This window comes from Schistocerca nitens, chromosome 10 (genome assembly GCF_023898315.1).
Source record: "Schistocerca nitens isolate TAMUIC-IGC-003100 chromosome 10, iqSchNite1.1, whole genome shotgun sequence".
In the NCBI taxonomy this organism is placed as follows: Eukaryota; Metazoa; Arthropoda; class Insecta; order Orthoptera; family Acrididae; genus Schistocerca; species Schistocerca nitens.
The window spans coordinates 96,264,255-96,278,287 of NC_064623.1; the positions used below are offsets into that span (position 1 = coordinate 96,264,255).

Genomic DNA, 14,033 nt, shown 5'->3' on the forward strand with positions numbered 1-14,033 from the left:
ACACACACCAGAAGACAATGGTTCAATCCCGTGTCTGGCCATCCTGATTTAAGTTTTCCATGCTTTCCCTAAATTGCCTCAGGCAAATGCTGGGATATGATTCCTGTGACAGGGCATGGCCGACTTCCTTCCTCATGTTTTCCTAATCCGATGAGACCGATGACCCTAGTGTTTGGTCTCCTCCCCCAAAGTAACCCAACTCAGAAAATATCTTTTTTGTGGAACATAACTCTCTCTTTATTCAGTTGAAGTAATGAGTGCTGTCGACAGGGGATGTCAGATTGGTTTCTAATCAAATTGTGTGTCTACAGAGTATCACGTCAATTGTGTGGCCAGATTCACGATTTCTGTCAGAAAGGTCACAGTTCATAGTAATTTATGGAAAGTCTTGAGTAGAACAGTAGTAATATATGGCATTCTCTGAGGAAGTGTTATAGGCCCTCTGCTGTTCCTCATCTATGTAAATGGCTTAGGTGACAATCTGAGCAGCCGTTGTAGATTGTTTCCAGATGGTTTTGTCATATACTGTCTTTTTAAGTCATTAGATCATCAAAATGATTTAGACAAGAGATCTGTCTGATGCAAAAAGTGGCAACTGACTCAAAATAACAAAAAAGTGTGAAGTCATTCACATGTGTACTAACAGAAATCTGCTAAATTCCAGTTACATGATAAATCACACAAATCTGAAGGCTGTGGATTCAAGTAAATACTGAGAGATTACAATTACGGAAAACTTAAATTGGAACAATCACGTAGATAATGTTGTTACAATGAGTACACATTTTGCACAGTGCAAAAAAAAAAAAAAAAGACTTTGTTTCAACACTAGTTGCAAGTACTCCAGCAAGATTGAGTAATTGTTAACGTCACACAAACACTGATTTGGTGTTTTATACCCAAAATATATATCTGAACACCACTAATGTGTCCAGCCACAGTTGCAGCATTATCATATCCACATTGTCCACTGTACTACTCCAGTCTTAGACCACCTTATTACAACTTTTCACAAATTTGTTGTGCAATTTCATTAGATGATTTCCCATGTAATAGGATGAAGTCAATGAAGATTTCTCTACAGTGACTTCTGAACCTTGAGTGTGTATTTGTATACACAACAATTACTCGAGACATTTGCTTGGTATGCGATATATCTGGTACGCTACCTATTGTGATGGAGAAACACTTAGCCATACTTGTTAGCAATTCCTTAAATATCTCTGTTCTGATGTAACCACCACAAAGTTTAATGAATTCATTTTGGCTTTGTGAAGAAAGATAAGGTACAATACAGTCATCTGTCTGCCGAGCTTTGCGAAGATGACGACTCACAACAGGTTCATATTTTACACGGAGCTTAAAAGATTTCTTTCCAGTTTTCAAACCCTTCAACGTGATGACAGCTTTTTTTTATGATTTAATACTCTGAGTTTAAACTTTTTACATTTTTTAGAACAGTGTGACTGTACAGAAGAACTTGTTCCTTTATTTTTTTATAATCATGCGAGAAAAGCAGTAAGTGACACACAGGAGAATACCACGACTGTATCCTTAGATTCCTCTCACCATTTTCTAGTTTAATACAAAAACAATCCTCAGATTAATCTGTTTTATCTGTTCAAAAAATGAGTCTTTATTCTGTTTTCACATGTCCCTCTCTTAATTCATTTTTCAAAGTCTTACCATTTTCTGTCTGATTGCTAATGTCAGTGAAAACTTTCAAATCAGTCTGCTCGTAGAGAGTGATTTTCTGCATAGTCGTCAAAGCATTTTCGGGCAAAGTTGTCTCTGCTTGTGCTGTAGAGAGTGAACAGCATATGGACTTCAGATTGTATGAGCTTGTAAGTTCTGGTGTACTTAGAACTGGAGCAGTTTTCACAGTAAATCTGTCATGACTTCCAGTTCGTTTAGAAAGCAGTTCTTGTTCTGCTTTTTACCTTTCCTGTATTGGCCACCAGATTTCTTTCTTAAAGACATTATGGGTGAGGTGCATTATGAAAAAATAATTGTAAAGAATGCATATAAACGACTAATAAATGAACACAACTAATAGCTAACTGATGTAGAAAGTTTTTAGTTGACACAGCAGCACTGGTGAAGGCAAGAAGACTACTGGGGCAACAGTAGGTTGTGGTACATATTTACAAGTAAGGACAGGAATGGCAAGCAGGACAAGACATGCAAAATAAGCCGTGTAGTTAGTCAGAAATCACTGTTACAAGGTACATTGTGTAGAGTATTCATGCTACTGCAGCTTACTTCTTTAGATTTTTTATTTTTCTGGTCTACATTAAATTACAATTTTTTTTCTTTTGACAAATTTTTCAGTGTGCAAATGCAAAAAATGCAATCCATTATTCGCAATAACTAATAAATTGTGAACAAAAAACTTTCTTGGGGTAACTGTAATACCCCTATCAAACAGTGAAAAATCCAGGATGGAATGTAACAATATTATGAAAAGAAAAGTTGCTACTCACTGTGAAATGTAGATGCTGAGTTGCAGATAGGCACAACAAAAAGACTTTAACAAATAAGCTTTCAACCACAAGGCCTTCGTCAAAAATAGGCGACACACACACACACACACACACACACACACACACACACACACACACACACAGAAGAAATGCAGATGATAAACGGGTATTCATTGGACAATTACATTATACTAGAACTGACTTGTGATTACATTTTCACGCAGTTTGTGTGTATAGATCCTGAGAAATCAGTACCCAGAACAACCACCTCTGGCCGTAATAACAGCCGTGATATGCCTGGGCATTGAGTCAAACAGAGCTTGGATGGCGTGTACAGGTACAGCTGGCCATGCAGCTTCAACACGATACCACAGTTCATCAAGGGTAGTGACTGGCATATAGTTACGAGCCAGTTGCTCGGCCACCATTGACCAGACGTTTTCAATTGGTGAGAGATCTGGAGAATGTGTTGGCCAGGGCAGCAGTCGATCATTTTCTGTATCCAGAAAGGCCCGTACAGGACATGCATCATGCGGTTGTGCATTATCCTGTTGAAATGTAGGGTTTCACAGGGATCGAATGAAGGGTAGACCCACAGGTCGTAACACATCTGAAATGTAACATCCACTGTTCAAAGCGCAGTCATTGCGAACAATACGTGACCGAGACGTGTAACCAATGGCACCCCATACCATCACGCCAGGTGATACGCCAGTATGGCGACGATGAATACATGCTTCCAATGCGCGTTCACCGTGATGTCGCCAAACACGGATGCAACCATCATGATGCTGTAAACAGAACTTGGATTCATCCAAAAAAATGACGTTTTGCCGTTTGTGCACCCAGGTTCGTCGTTGAGTACTCCGTCGCAGGCACTCCTGTCTGTGAAGCAGCGTCAAGGGTAACCGCAGCCATGGTCTCCGAGCGGATAGTCCATGCTGCTGCAAACGTCATCGAACTGTTCGTGCAGATGGTTGTTGTCTTGCAAACATCCCCATCTGTTGACTCAGGGATCGAGACGTGGCTGCACGATCCGTTACAGCCATGCGGATAAGATGGCTGTGATCTCGACTGCTAGTGATACGAGACCATTGGGATCCAGCACGGCGTTCCATATTACCCTCCTGAACCCACTGATTCCATATTCTTCTAACAGTCATTGGATCTCGACCAACACGAACAGCAATGTCGCGGTACGATAAACTGCAATCACGATAGGCTACAATCTGATCTTTATCAAAGTTGGTAATGTGATGGTACGCATTTCTCCTCCTTACATGAGGCATCACAACATTTCACCAGGCAATGCTGGTCAACTGCTGTTTGTGTATGAGAAATCGGTTGGAAACTTTCCTCATGTCAGCATATTGTAGGTGTCGCCACCGGCGCCAACCTTGTGTGAATGCTCTGAAAAGCTAATCATTTGCATATCACACCATCTTCTTCCTGTCAGTTAAATTTCTCGTCTGTAGCACGTCATCTTCGTGGTGTAGCAATTTTAATGGCCAGTAGTGTATGTTCAGTCATGTACTTCTCACGATGTTTCCAGGAGGGTGGGGACAACATCCACTCCCACGACCAAATGTGTAAAATAATAACTGTTGAAAAAACATTAATATAGGACATCAGTTATGATGTGGATTCTATGTGATCCCGGAAATATTGTTTTTTATTTTATGATAAATATTGTATCTTACAATTTTTTGCGCCCCTAAAAACCTTGCCATCAGGGCATCTGCCACACAGTCCTCTCCCGCTCCCCAGTCCCCACCCCCTCCCACCCACGATTGCTGACAGTTGTGATGTTTTCAGATGCCCTCACCATTTTATTGGGTCCCAGTGGCTTCTTATTAATAATGTGTCATGTTGTTATGAAAATTGTAGTCCATCATAGCATCATATTGCAATGAAATATCTGCCATCTTGCAATGGCTGGTGTGGTATTTAGGACAAGGTATGCAAAAATGCAGTGCCCTATTGTCCTGTGTTCCACTGCTACGGAAATACCAAACAGTTCTGAAGTGAATGACATATGTGCCGTCTCCTTCCCACCACTGATAGCTCTGTACTAGCCAATCTGAAAACATCAATTTTCTGTACATCACTGTTTGTATTGTCTGGCAGCATATGCTTCCTTACCTGCACCAAAATAGATCACAAATCATTGCCTAGATGCTGGTTATAAAAGACGTCGGCAACCCTAACAAATACCTGCCTCAGGTTGCAACCATGTGAAAGTTACCAGAAGGTTTTTCAATTTTTATACTTGATTTACAGGGCTTGAAATTGAATCATTACCTGTCATTAAACAACAATAAATGTAATAATGAAGCAATTTATTTAGAAATCCAGTGCTAAGAAATAGATTTGAGGTGATGTATGTAAAACAATTCAACTGAAAGTGCTACAACCGGGCTTGTCAGCAGGAATTTTGTAAAGTGGAAGCTCCAAAAATGAGATGTGCTCTTTCACTGTGTTTTGAGAAGAATATGTCACTGTGCTTTTCCCAGAGTTACAGGATGTTGACATCTCATTTTTCTTTTCTAATTTTTTCATGTATGCATAATATGAATGGTTGTTTTCCAACCTAGTTGTGTGAAAAAAGTAAGTTGTTAATGTGCAATAGAAAGTGTGTGCTACTTCATGTTCTGGAATGGTTTTCAGATAACAACAACTTCTGATCTGGCGATCTTCAGTTCTATACCTATCAGAGAATTGTATTTGAACAAAAATCCTGTGTGTGGAAGACACAGAAACGATGAGAGCTACATAAGGTTAGTGGTGTCTACTTCTCCTTTATCCCTGTATATTTTTCAATAGAATGTTTTGTAGATTGAAAGTGATTGATGTGTACTACCAAAATACAAAATTTTGTTCATTGTTTGTTTTATGTTTATGTAGATACACAATGGGTTTATATTTGAAGGATCCCATTGGTTTCTGAGTACCTTTCATATAAATTAATATTCCAGACTGTAAGGAACTTAAAGCCTTGAACAAAAGGATCCACTCCAAAGGCGATAAACAAAAGAAAGCGCAACTATTCTCATTTGTGATTGAAATTCTTGAAAATACTGGTTATTTTTATTTTAAATGAAATTATATTCATTGACTTTAATAGAGTGAATGAAAATGAGCTTCTGGCCAGAAAGTCACTGTTGGTTAACGACTTGGTGACAGTCGACTGTGTATGTCGTTAATGTCCATACAAAAGTAGTTATTTGTAAAAGTTAATCGGACTTCAAATTAAGGTGCAGGCTCGATTTTTTGTAATAAAATAACCAATGATAGGATGCTTATGGCGCTTGATCATTGCACCACCAAACAAGCACACCCAGTTTAATTTAAATAGCAATAAATTAATTGCACAATTTAAATAAAACAGAACTGCAGAGAGGTTTGTCTTATTACTGAGTGAAAAATGTTTAAATTTCAACTTTCCAATAATTATTGGCAAAAAGATACATCTACATCTACATTTATACTCCGCAAGCCACCCAACGGTGTGTGGCGGAGGGCACTTTACGTGCCACTGTCATTACCTCCCTTTTCTGTTCCAGTCGCGTATGGTTCACGGGAAGAACGACTGTATGAAAGCCTCCGTGTGCGCTTGAATCGCTCTAATTTTACATTCATGATCTAAGGGTCAGCTCACATCCTTACAGTATCGATGCCAGAATGAGACCAAGAAGACAACCTAATGTCTCACATTTCACAGATACAAGAATTATAATTATGAGAGAATAAAGATTTGTATAGCATCAGTGTGCTATGTATAATTTTTTTCAAGACTTTGCTTTTTCATAAGTACAACCAAAAGAAATAGCTTTTTTGCTGTTCATTCAACATAATTGACATACTCTTGCAAATTTTCACTTGAAATGATATATACATTTCGTTCTTTTCTTTTATACATGTAAGCTATATACAGATAACGCCAAAGGTAAATTAGCGAGTTGTTTTGTGACAGAGATAATGTTTTGATACATCTCCATGAAAGAAAAGGAGAAACACACTCTTCAAATTATTAATTCCTGTATCTTCACGAGTTTGTTTCCATAAGTAGTAGCATGCAGACGTATTCTTGGATCCATCATACCAGCACTGTTAAAAAAATGTGTATCTCAACCATACATTAAAGGTGCTATAAAAAGTTATTAGAAAGGTAAAATTAATTCGCATATGTGAGATGTGTGTCCCTGTCTGTTCATCATTTTGCCCACCGCCGAGATCCTGCATCAGGAGGCTTGGAGCAGAGAAGAGGAATTTGCACAAGCAGCAAAGGAATGATTCTGCATTGCTATTGTTATAATCAAGACTCCGCGCAATGGAATTATTGTGAAGCAGTACGTAATGCAAATTGTGAATATTGACCTTGAATGTTTTGATATTGAAGGTCTGTTGATATTGGTATCAGTTATAGTTCACCCAGGATATGTGTACAGATTTATAAATTACCTTGCAATCTCTTTCAACTCTTCTTTCCAATCAATTTTTTCTGTTTATTCAAGCAGCAGTTATTAATCAGTTCCCATTATTTGCCCGCCCACATATGCCACTATTCAGTAGCGACCGTTTAAAGTAGGGTGCTGAGTGAAATATGAATGTACTTTCAATTGTTGGGATAAAAAATTTTTTGAGATAAATGAATCATTTTGTTACAAGAAACTAATGAAACTTTCATTGTATTTTTTACAAGTCTGCGAGATTGGGAATTGTAAAAACATTGAAGGAGCAAATTAAAATTAAATTCTACCTACAAACTAGACACGCCAGGAATGCTGATTTTGAATTTGAAGCCATTTTCAATGTTAAGGGTAGGAAGCTGCTGCAACTTTTGTTTACTTCTTTGATTCTTTTGAATTGATAAATATACTCCCACAAGAAATTATTGTACATTGAAAGGAAATGTATATCAATCTATGCCATAAATGAAAACACAATCTATTATTGTATGAATGTTATACGAAGAATGTATAACCAAATGAGAGTAAAATGTGTACTTACATAATTGGAATTGGATAAAGTAACAAAAATGAAAACAAAATGACATGCAGTGACATTATATTTAAAAAGGAGAGAAAATATCTTACAGACCTTAATGTATATAAGTGGCGATAATGGCATGTCAACAAATAAATACGTGTATTTTGTAATTGTATTTGTATTTTATTGTGTGTGTAGTATGTGGAAAGGACACTACAGAAACTTTATGTAATGCAGTTTTATGAAAGACGTTCAAAAACAAAACGCAAAAACATACGAAACCTGGCTGCAAAGTGTTAAGTGTGCATGTCATAAAACAATATGTGGTTGTGCTCATGATAAATACTTCGCGTAACACGAATTTTCTGTGTTCGACAATGTCATAAAAGCGGCAAGGAACTTACCTTATCGACGGATGTCAGATGTACGGGTAGTGTCCCCACTGAATAAGTGAGAGTGACGAGGTGAAATAAATTCCTCAGGCTGCCGATATGAAAACCAGTTGTCACTGCATCAAAGATTTCACAAAGGATCACGCTGCTGAACACAAGTTTCACGAATTTGTGTAGTTAAAGCAACTGTAAATGCATGACACAGACACTCGGTCCACCTCGTATTGAACATGTGAGCACAAACTGTGCCGATAAAACGTCTGAAAATGTCTGCTTGTATCTGTGTATGTGCGGATGGATATGTGTGTGTGTGTGTGTGTGTGTGTGTGTGTGTGTGTGTGTGTGTGTGTGTGTGTGCGCGCGCGCGAGTGTATACCTGTCCTTTTTTCCCCCTAAGGTAAGTCTTTCCGCTCCCGGGATTGGAATGACTCCTTACCCTCTCCCTTAAAACCCACATCCTTTCGTCTTTCCCTCTCCTTCCCTCTTTCCTGACGAAGCAACCGTTTGTTGCGAAAGCTTGAATTTCGTGTGTATGTTTGTGTTTGTGTGTGTATCGACCTGCCAGCACTTTCGTTCGGTAAGTCACATCATCTTTGTTTTTAGATATATTTTTCCCATGTGGAATGTTTCCTTCTATTATATTCATATATAATAGAGGGAAACATTCCACGTGGGAAAAATATATCTAAAAACAAAGATGATGTGACCTACCAAACGAAAGCGCTGGCAGGTCAATAGACACACAAACATACACACAAAATTCTAGCTTTCGCAACCAACGGTTGCTTCGTCAGGAAAGAGGGAAGGAGAGGGAAAGACGAAAGGATGTGGGTTTTAAGGGAGAGGGTAAGGAGTCATTCCAATCCCGGGAGCGGAAAATATATATATATTTATATTTTTCCCCCTACATGTAATCTATTTATACACAATGCCAAATGTAAATTAATGAGTTGTTTTGTGGCAAAGATAATGTTTTGATACATCTACATGGAGGGAAAAAAAAGAAATATTCTCTTCCGTTTATTAATTGTTGTATCTTCACCTCTTTGTTTCTATAAGTAGTAGCATGCGGATGTATGCTTGGCTCTGTCATACCAGCATTGTTAAAAAATGTGTGCCTCAACCGTACATTAAAAGCGTTATAAAAAGTTATCAGGAAGATGAAATTAATTCACATATGTGAGATGTGTTTCACTGTCTGTTCATCATTTCGCCTGCCGCTGAGATCCTGCATCGCGAGGTTCGGAGTAGGCGATAGGAATTTGCACGAGGAGCAGAGGAGCGATCCTGCATCGGCATTGTTATAATCGAGACTATGCGCAATGGAATTAATGTGAAGATGATAGTAATGCAAATCGTGAATATTGACCATGAATGTATTGATACTGAAAGTCTGTTGATATTGGTATCAGTTAAAGTTCAACCAGGATATGTCTACAGATTTATAAACTACCTTCCAATATCTTTCAACTCTTCTTTCCAATCATTTTTTTCCAATTATTCAAGCAGCAATTATTAATCAGTTTCCATTATTTGCCTGCCCACATATACCACTACAGTCCCTTAGCGACTGTTCAGTCAAGCATAAGAGTTCACCCTTGCATCTTTATCAAGAGATATGTTAGAACCTTACAGAATGGCCGTCTTTGATTTTGGCCATACTCGTAGGTCGTGAGACAGAGTCCAAACATCAATTTTGTAATCCAGCACAATACAGTCCTCAAAGGTACTCGAAATAATGTACTTTGAAGTTTTCCAAGTGCTATCACAGTCAAAACTTTCCTACCATTCTAAGCAGAATGCATGTAGCATAGTGCATAGTGTTGCAGCCGTGTTGTTATGAGTTCACTGGTACGATTCTCAGCAAATACAGATTTCTTGAAGTTATGTATCAATTCCATATTTATTAATAAATTGAAATATTAATTAACAAATTTTGATGTGACTCATATCTTTAATAAAAATAATATATTTTCATTTTTGTAATTAATTACTATTTGGTACAAAAATGGGTAGAATCAAATAGAAGTTAAAATATTTTCTTATTTGAGGAGATTTTAAAAATACAAACATAATTCCAAAAATGCAAATATTAAATTCTTAAAAATGGTTTATTTATATTGAGTATGGGAAAGAAATGTTTTATTTATCTTGAGTATGGGGAAGGTTTGGTGCAGACATTTCATGACTTAGTTGAGGGCTTTTATCATGTCCTAAGAGAAAAGGTATTGGGAGTTGGAAAACAAACTACTGGAATTCTTCAAGGAATGTGTGACAGAAGCTTCAGATGTGTACAGACCCAAGTTGGAAGAACTGATTGGCTTAGTAATGTTAATCAATTGAAATAAGGAAGTGTGGTGTTACCATTGTTATATATAATTAGCGAACCCGGAAATACTTTGCAATTGCTAAATATGTATTGGAATTAGACATACATTGTATCGTCGTCCTCCCCCTCCCTCTTTGCCTCTCCTTCTCCCATCTCCTCCTCTGCCCCCTATCTGTCCATCTCTTCCCCCTCTCACTGACCTTATTTATTGTTATTGCAAACAGAACCTTGATTGGGAATAGAAGTCAAAATGAATGGGTAAATCAGTTGAAACAATTAGTACACGGAATATGAGAGAGACCTTTTTTGATCTTTGAGGATAGTGGCACTAATGACAGAATTTCATATGGTTGTAATTTACGAACAGGTAGGATTATAAAGTTAGCCAAAACACAATTTTATTATTTTCTGTTAAAAATGGCTGTGAAGAGGAAAACAAAACTGCACAATTTCACAGCACAGCTTAGCATGTTCTTTCTCGCAGCTGGTTTAACTGGAAGTTTTATTTTATAATATGTCTCTGTCCCCAATTGTTTAGGCTTTGCATTGTCTATCAGTCAGTTGAGAAGGGATTCATCCTACTGAATCTTTCCTTGAATTTGTGTGAAGTGAAATGAAACAATTTCATTAAGATCATGAATTCAGTGAAGTGAAATAAATTGTTCTTTGATAATATTGCCTGAAGTGATGTAATCAGAAAGGAGCTGTTGTACCTTTGTATGTTCTGCAAGAAATGCTTCAGTCGAGGTTCTTGGCCAGAAAGCAAAGCCGCCAGTCGATCTGATGGTGGTGTCAATTGTGGTAATTTTACCATTTTGCTCATACAACATAATCCTGGCAGTCCGTGTCAAAACCTCAAAGCATTGCAATGTTTACAAGCATTATTCATTGTTCCAAAGTCGACCAATACATTTGTGGCATAATCAACTGTTGGATTGTATTTGAACACTAAGTGTTCAGTTCGAATTGTGTTGTTTGGCCATCTATTTTGTCGATGTTCCAAATTATTTTGTGTGTAAGCTCCTACTGAGCAAGTCAAACTCAATTGTACACATCATGATGGATCACGCTTGAGAAATTCCTATTTTATTTGCCTCCACACACCGTCTACACTCTTTGTCAGTTCTCATGGACCCAACAGTTGTGTAGTTGGCTTGTGTTGTGTGTGTGCTGACAGATGCCTCACTGGTGGCATTATTTCCAAAGAAAGAAACCACAAACTGAAATCGAGTGTTTGTAACACACCAAATTATGATGAACTAACATCACTTCAGTCTTCCCAGCACACCAAAAATATTATTACCATCGATAACACACTGAAATATCCCTTTCAGTCATATTCTTTTTTGAAGAATATCAATATTCAATGCGGAATTTGTAGTTGTTATGAAAATATGTGACAGCAGAGCTGTCAAACTAGACATCACATTTTTTTGTATTGTTATGAAAACATATGACAGTAGAACTGTCAAACCGACTATCACATTTCTTTTATTGAAATTTTCAAACAAAAATACCATCTAAATTTCCAACTTTTCTGGTGGATTTTCCAAGAATATTCTTACATTTCTTTCATGCAAATCTTGTTCCAACAATTATGAACACAAAAAATATATCAACCAAATCACCGAAACCGTTCTCAAGTGATGACCTTTCATACATGTGGCGATTGAATTTTATGTATATAGATGGTGAAGGATGAAATTGCAAAAGAGACAAAAGGAGCTCATGGAAGAAGGGAGATGAAGTTGTTGCTATTCGCCAATCATATAATGATGTGGGGAACCAACAGTTGGGAGGTAAAGGAACAAAGAGACATGCTAAATAAAAATATTGAGATATATGGAATGAAATGCAATGTGGAGAAAAGCAAGACTATGGTGGTGACCAGAGGAGACAGAGAACAAATTACCATTAAAGCACAGGATATTGAAGCTGTGGGTAACATTAAATAGTAGGAGTTGTGATGATAGAGAATGCAAGAATGAAGGAAGAAATTAGCAAAAGGGTACAACATAGCATTACATTTTACCAATGCGTGGGGAGGCTTATTGTGGGGAAGACGGGTGCCTACGAAGTGCACGGAAGTGCTGTACTAAGACAAGAAGAGGGTAGAGTAGAATTCAAGTTAGTGAAATGAAATGAAATTTCCTAAGAAATGTGTTATGGAAAATGAGGAGAGAGAAAGAGAGAAATGAAGATGTTAGGAATGAAATTAGATTAGGAATCCGGAATGACAGAATTCAGAAGAACAGGTTAAGATGGTTTGAACATGTAAAGAGAATGGAAGATGGAAGAATACCAAAATAAGTGATGGAGACCAAGTTTGAGGGCAAGAGGGAGTCCTGGAGGAAGATGGATTGACTAAGTAAGGGTAAGTTTAAGAAGAATGAATCAGGACTGGAACAAAACTGTTATAGAAGGAGAATGCTGGGAGGACAGAGGAAAGGGGAGAAGTATCATAAAAGTCCCGGCTGAGCCTGATGATGGATAAAGGGGAAACGAAGATGACAATGACCGTTTTTTGTGTGATTAGTAATGAACAATGAAAAATGTTAGTTTCGTTAATACAGTATGATCCATATCACTATTTTTAATTAATATTTCAGTTTTATAGTACATATGAATTTAAATAAAACTTAAAAACATCTACCGGTAGCAGGATTATAATTAATGACCATGTGGTAAGGAGACCGAAGCACTACAAGCATAACCACAACCAATACACTTGAATGTTTTGTGTTGAACAGCACTTGAAATCTTAAAATTTTTAAACTCTATTTTTTTAATTATTTTTGAGAATTGCACCATACTGCTTTAGGATATTTATGTTTACTCATTACCTACAAGTCATATAAATGTGATGAAAATCAAAAGCGCCAGTCTGTGAGGTCACGTTGATAGCTTCATCCTGGTTCTGCTGTTAGATATTCTGATAGAGGCACTGAGTTTAGACAGGCAGTCACTCCTGAGTTGCAAAGATCATATGCCCACCTTTTATTATAAAATTGTGGAAAAGAATAAGTTTTATGTTATATACATGGTGATTCAGCTAAATAATTTACCTTAGATATTTCATGAAGAGTTTAAGATACCATAATACAGTTTACACTCAAATAAATAGTGAAAAAGTCCTCACTAAATGACATATTGTTTCTTTGGATAGCTATATTAATTACAGAGATATTAATATCAAGATCACTTTGTCAAATGGAATTATAGTTATTTCTGCTGTTAGTACCATAATCCTAAAAGAGAGGAATTGAATGGTGTTTCGCTCTTCAGAATCTGAGTAGTAGTTTTGGAGAAATTGTAATATGTATAACTTCAGATTTATCTGTTTTGAACATGAAACCAATTGCTGTCTTATGCAGAAGCTCATGATATCATACCCAGAAAAGGAAACGGGTCACATCGGGTGGAGAGGAAACACAGGTTAGCAGTGCTGCAATGTAGCACTATAAAATGGGCACCAGGCTTTCATTCTGTGTGTGTGTCTGTCACATGTGTCGAATGCTGTTTAGTTTGAAAAATAAATGCCTCTCACAAACTAAGAAATGATACTTTACAGAGAATGCAGAAGGTTGCAACGAGAACAGTTGAGCTGTAGATGGCACACACACAGAGTGAAAGCTACATGTCCTCTGTGGCCCTTTTATACAGGTACCGTGGTGCTGCAACATGCTGTTCACTCTGTATCCGATGTGATGTATTTCCTTACATGGGTATGTAATCACGAATTTCCACATAAAACACCTATCAGTTTTGTCTTCAAAACAGATAAATACAAAGTTTTAAATATTGTAATTTCTAAGAAACTAGTCATCAATTTTGATGAGT

The 14,033-nt window shown here is 37.2% G+C and overlaps 1 protein-coding gene across 1 annotated transcript in view; it reads left to right on the top strand.

The window, feature by feature from the left end:
- LOC126210636 (nuclear RNA export factor 1-like) overlaps positions 1-14,033 on the top strand; it is a 158,808-nt gene that overhangs the window by 80,736 nt on the left and 64,039 nt on the right. The window contains exon 8 of the mRNA XM_049939953.1: positions 5,151-5,260. Within this exon, the coding sequence (XP_049795910.1) occupies positions 5,151-5,260 (110 nt within the window). The remainder of the gene's footprint in view (positions 1-5,150; positions 5,261-14,033) is intronic.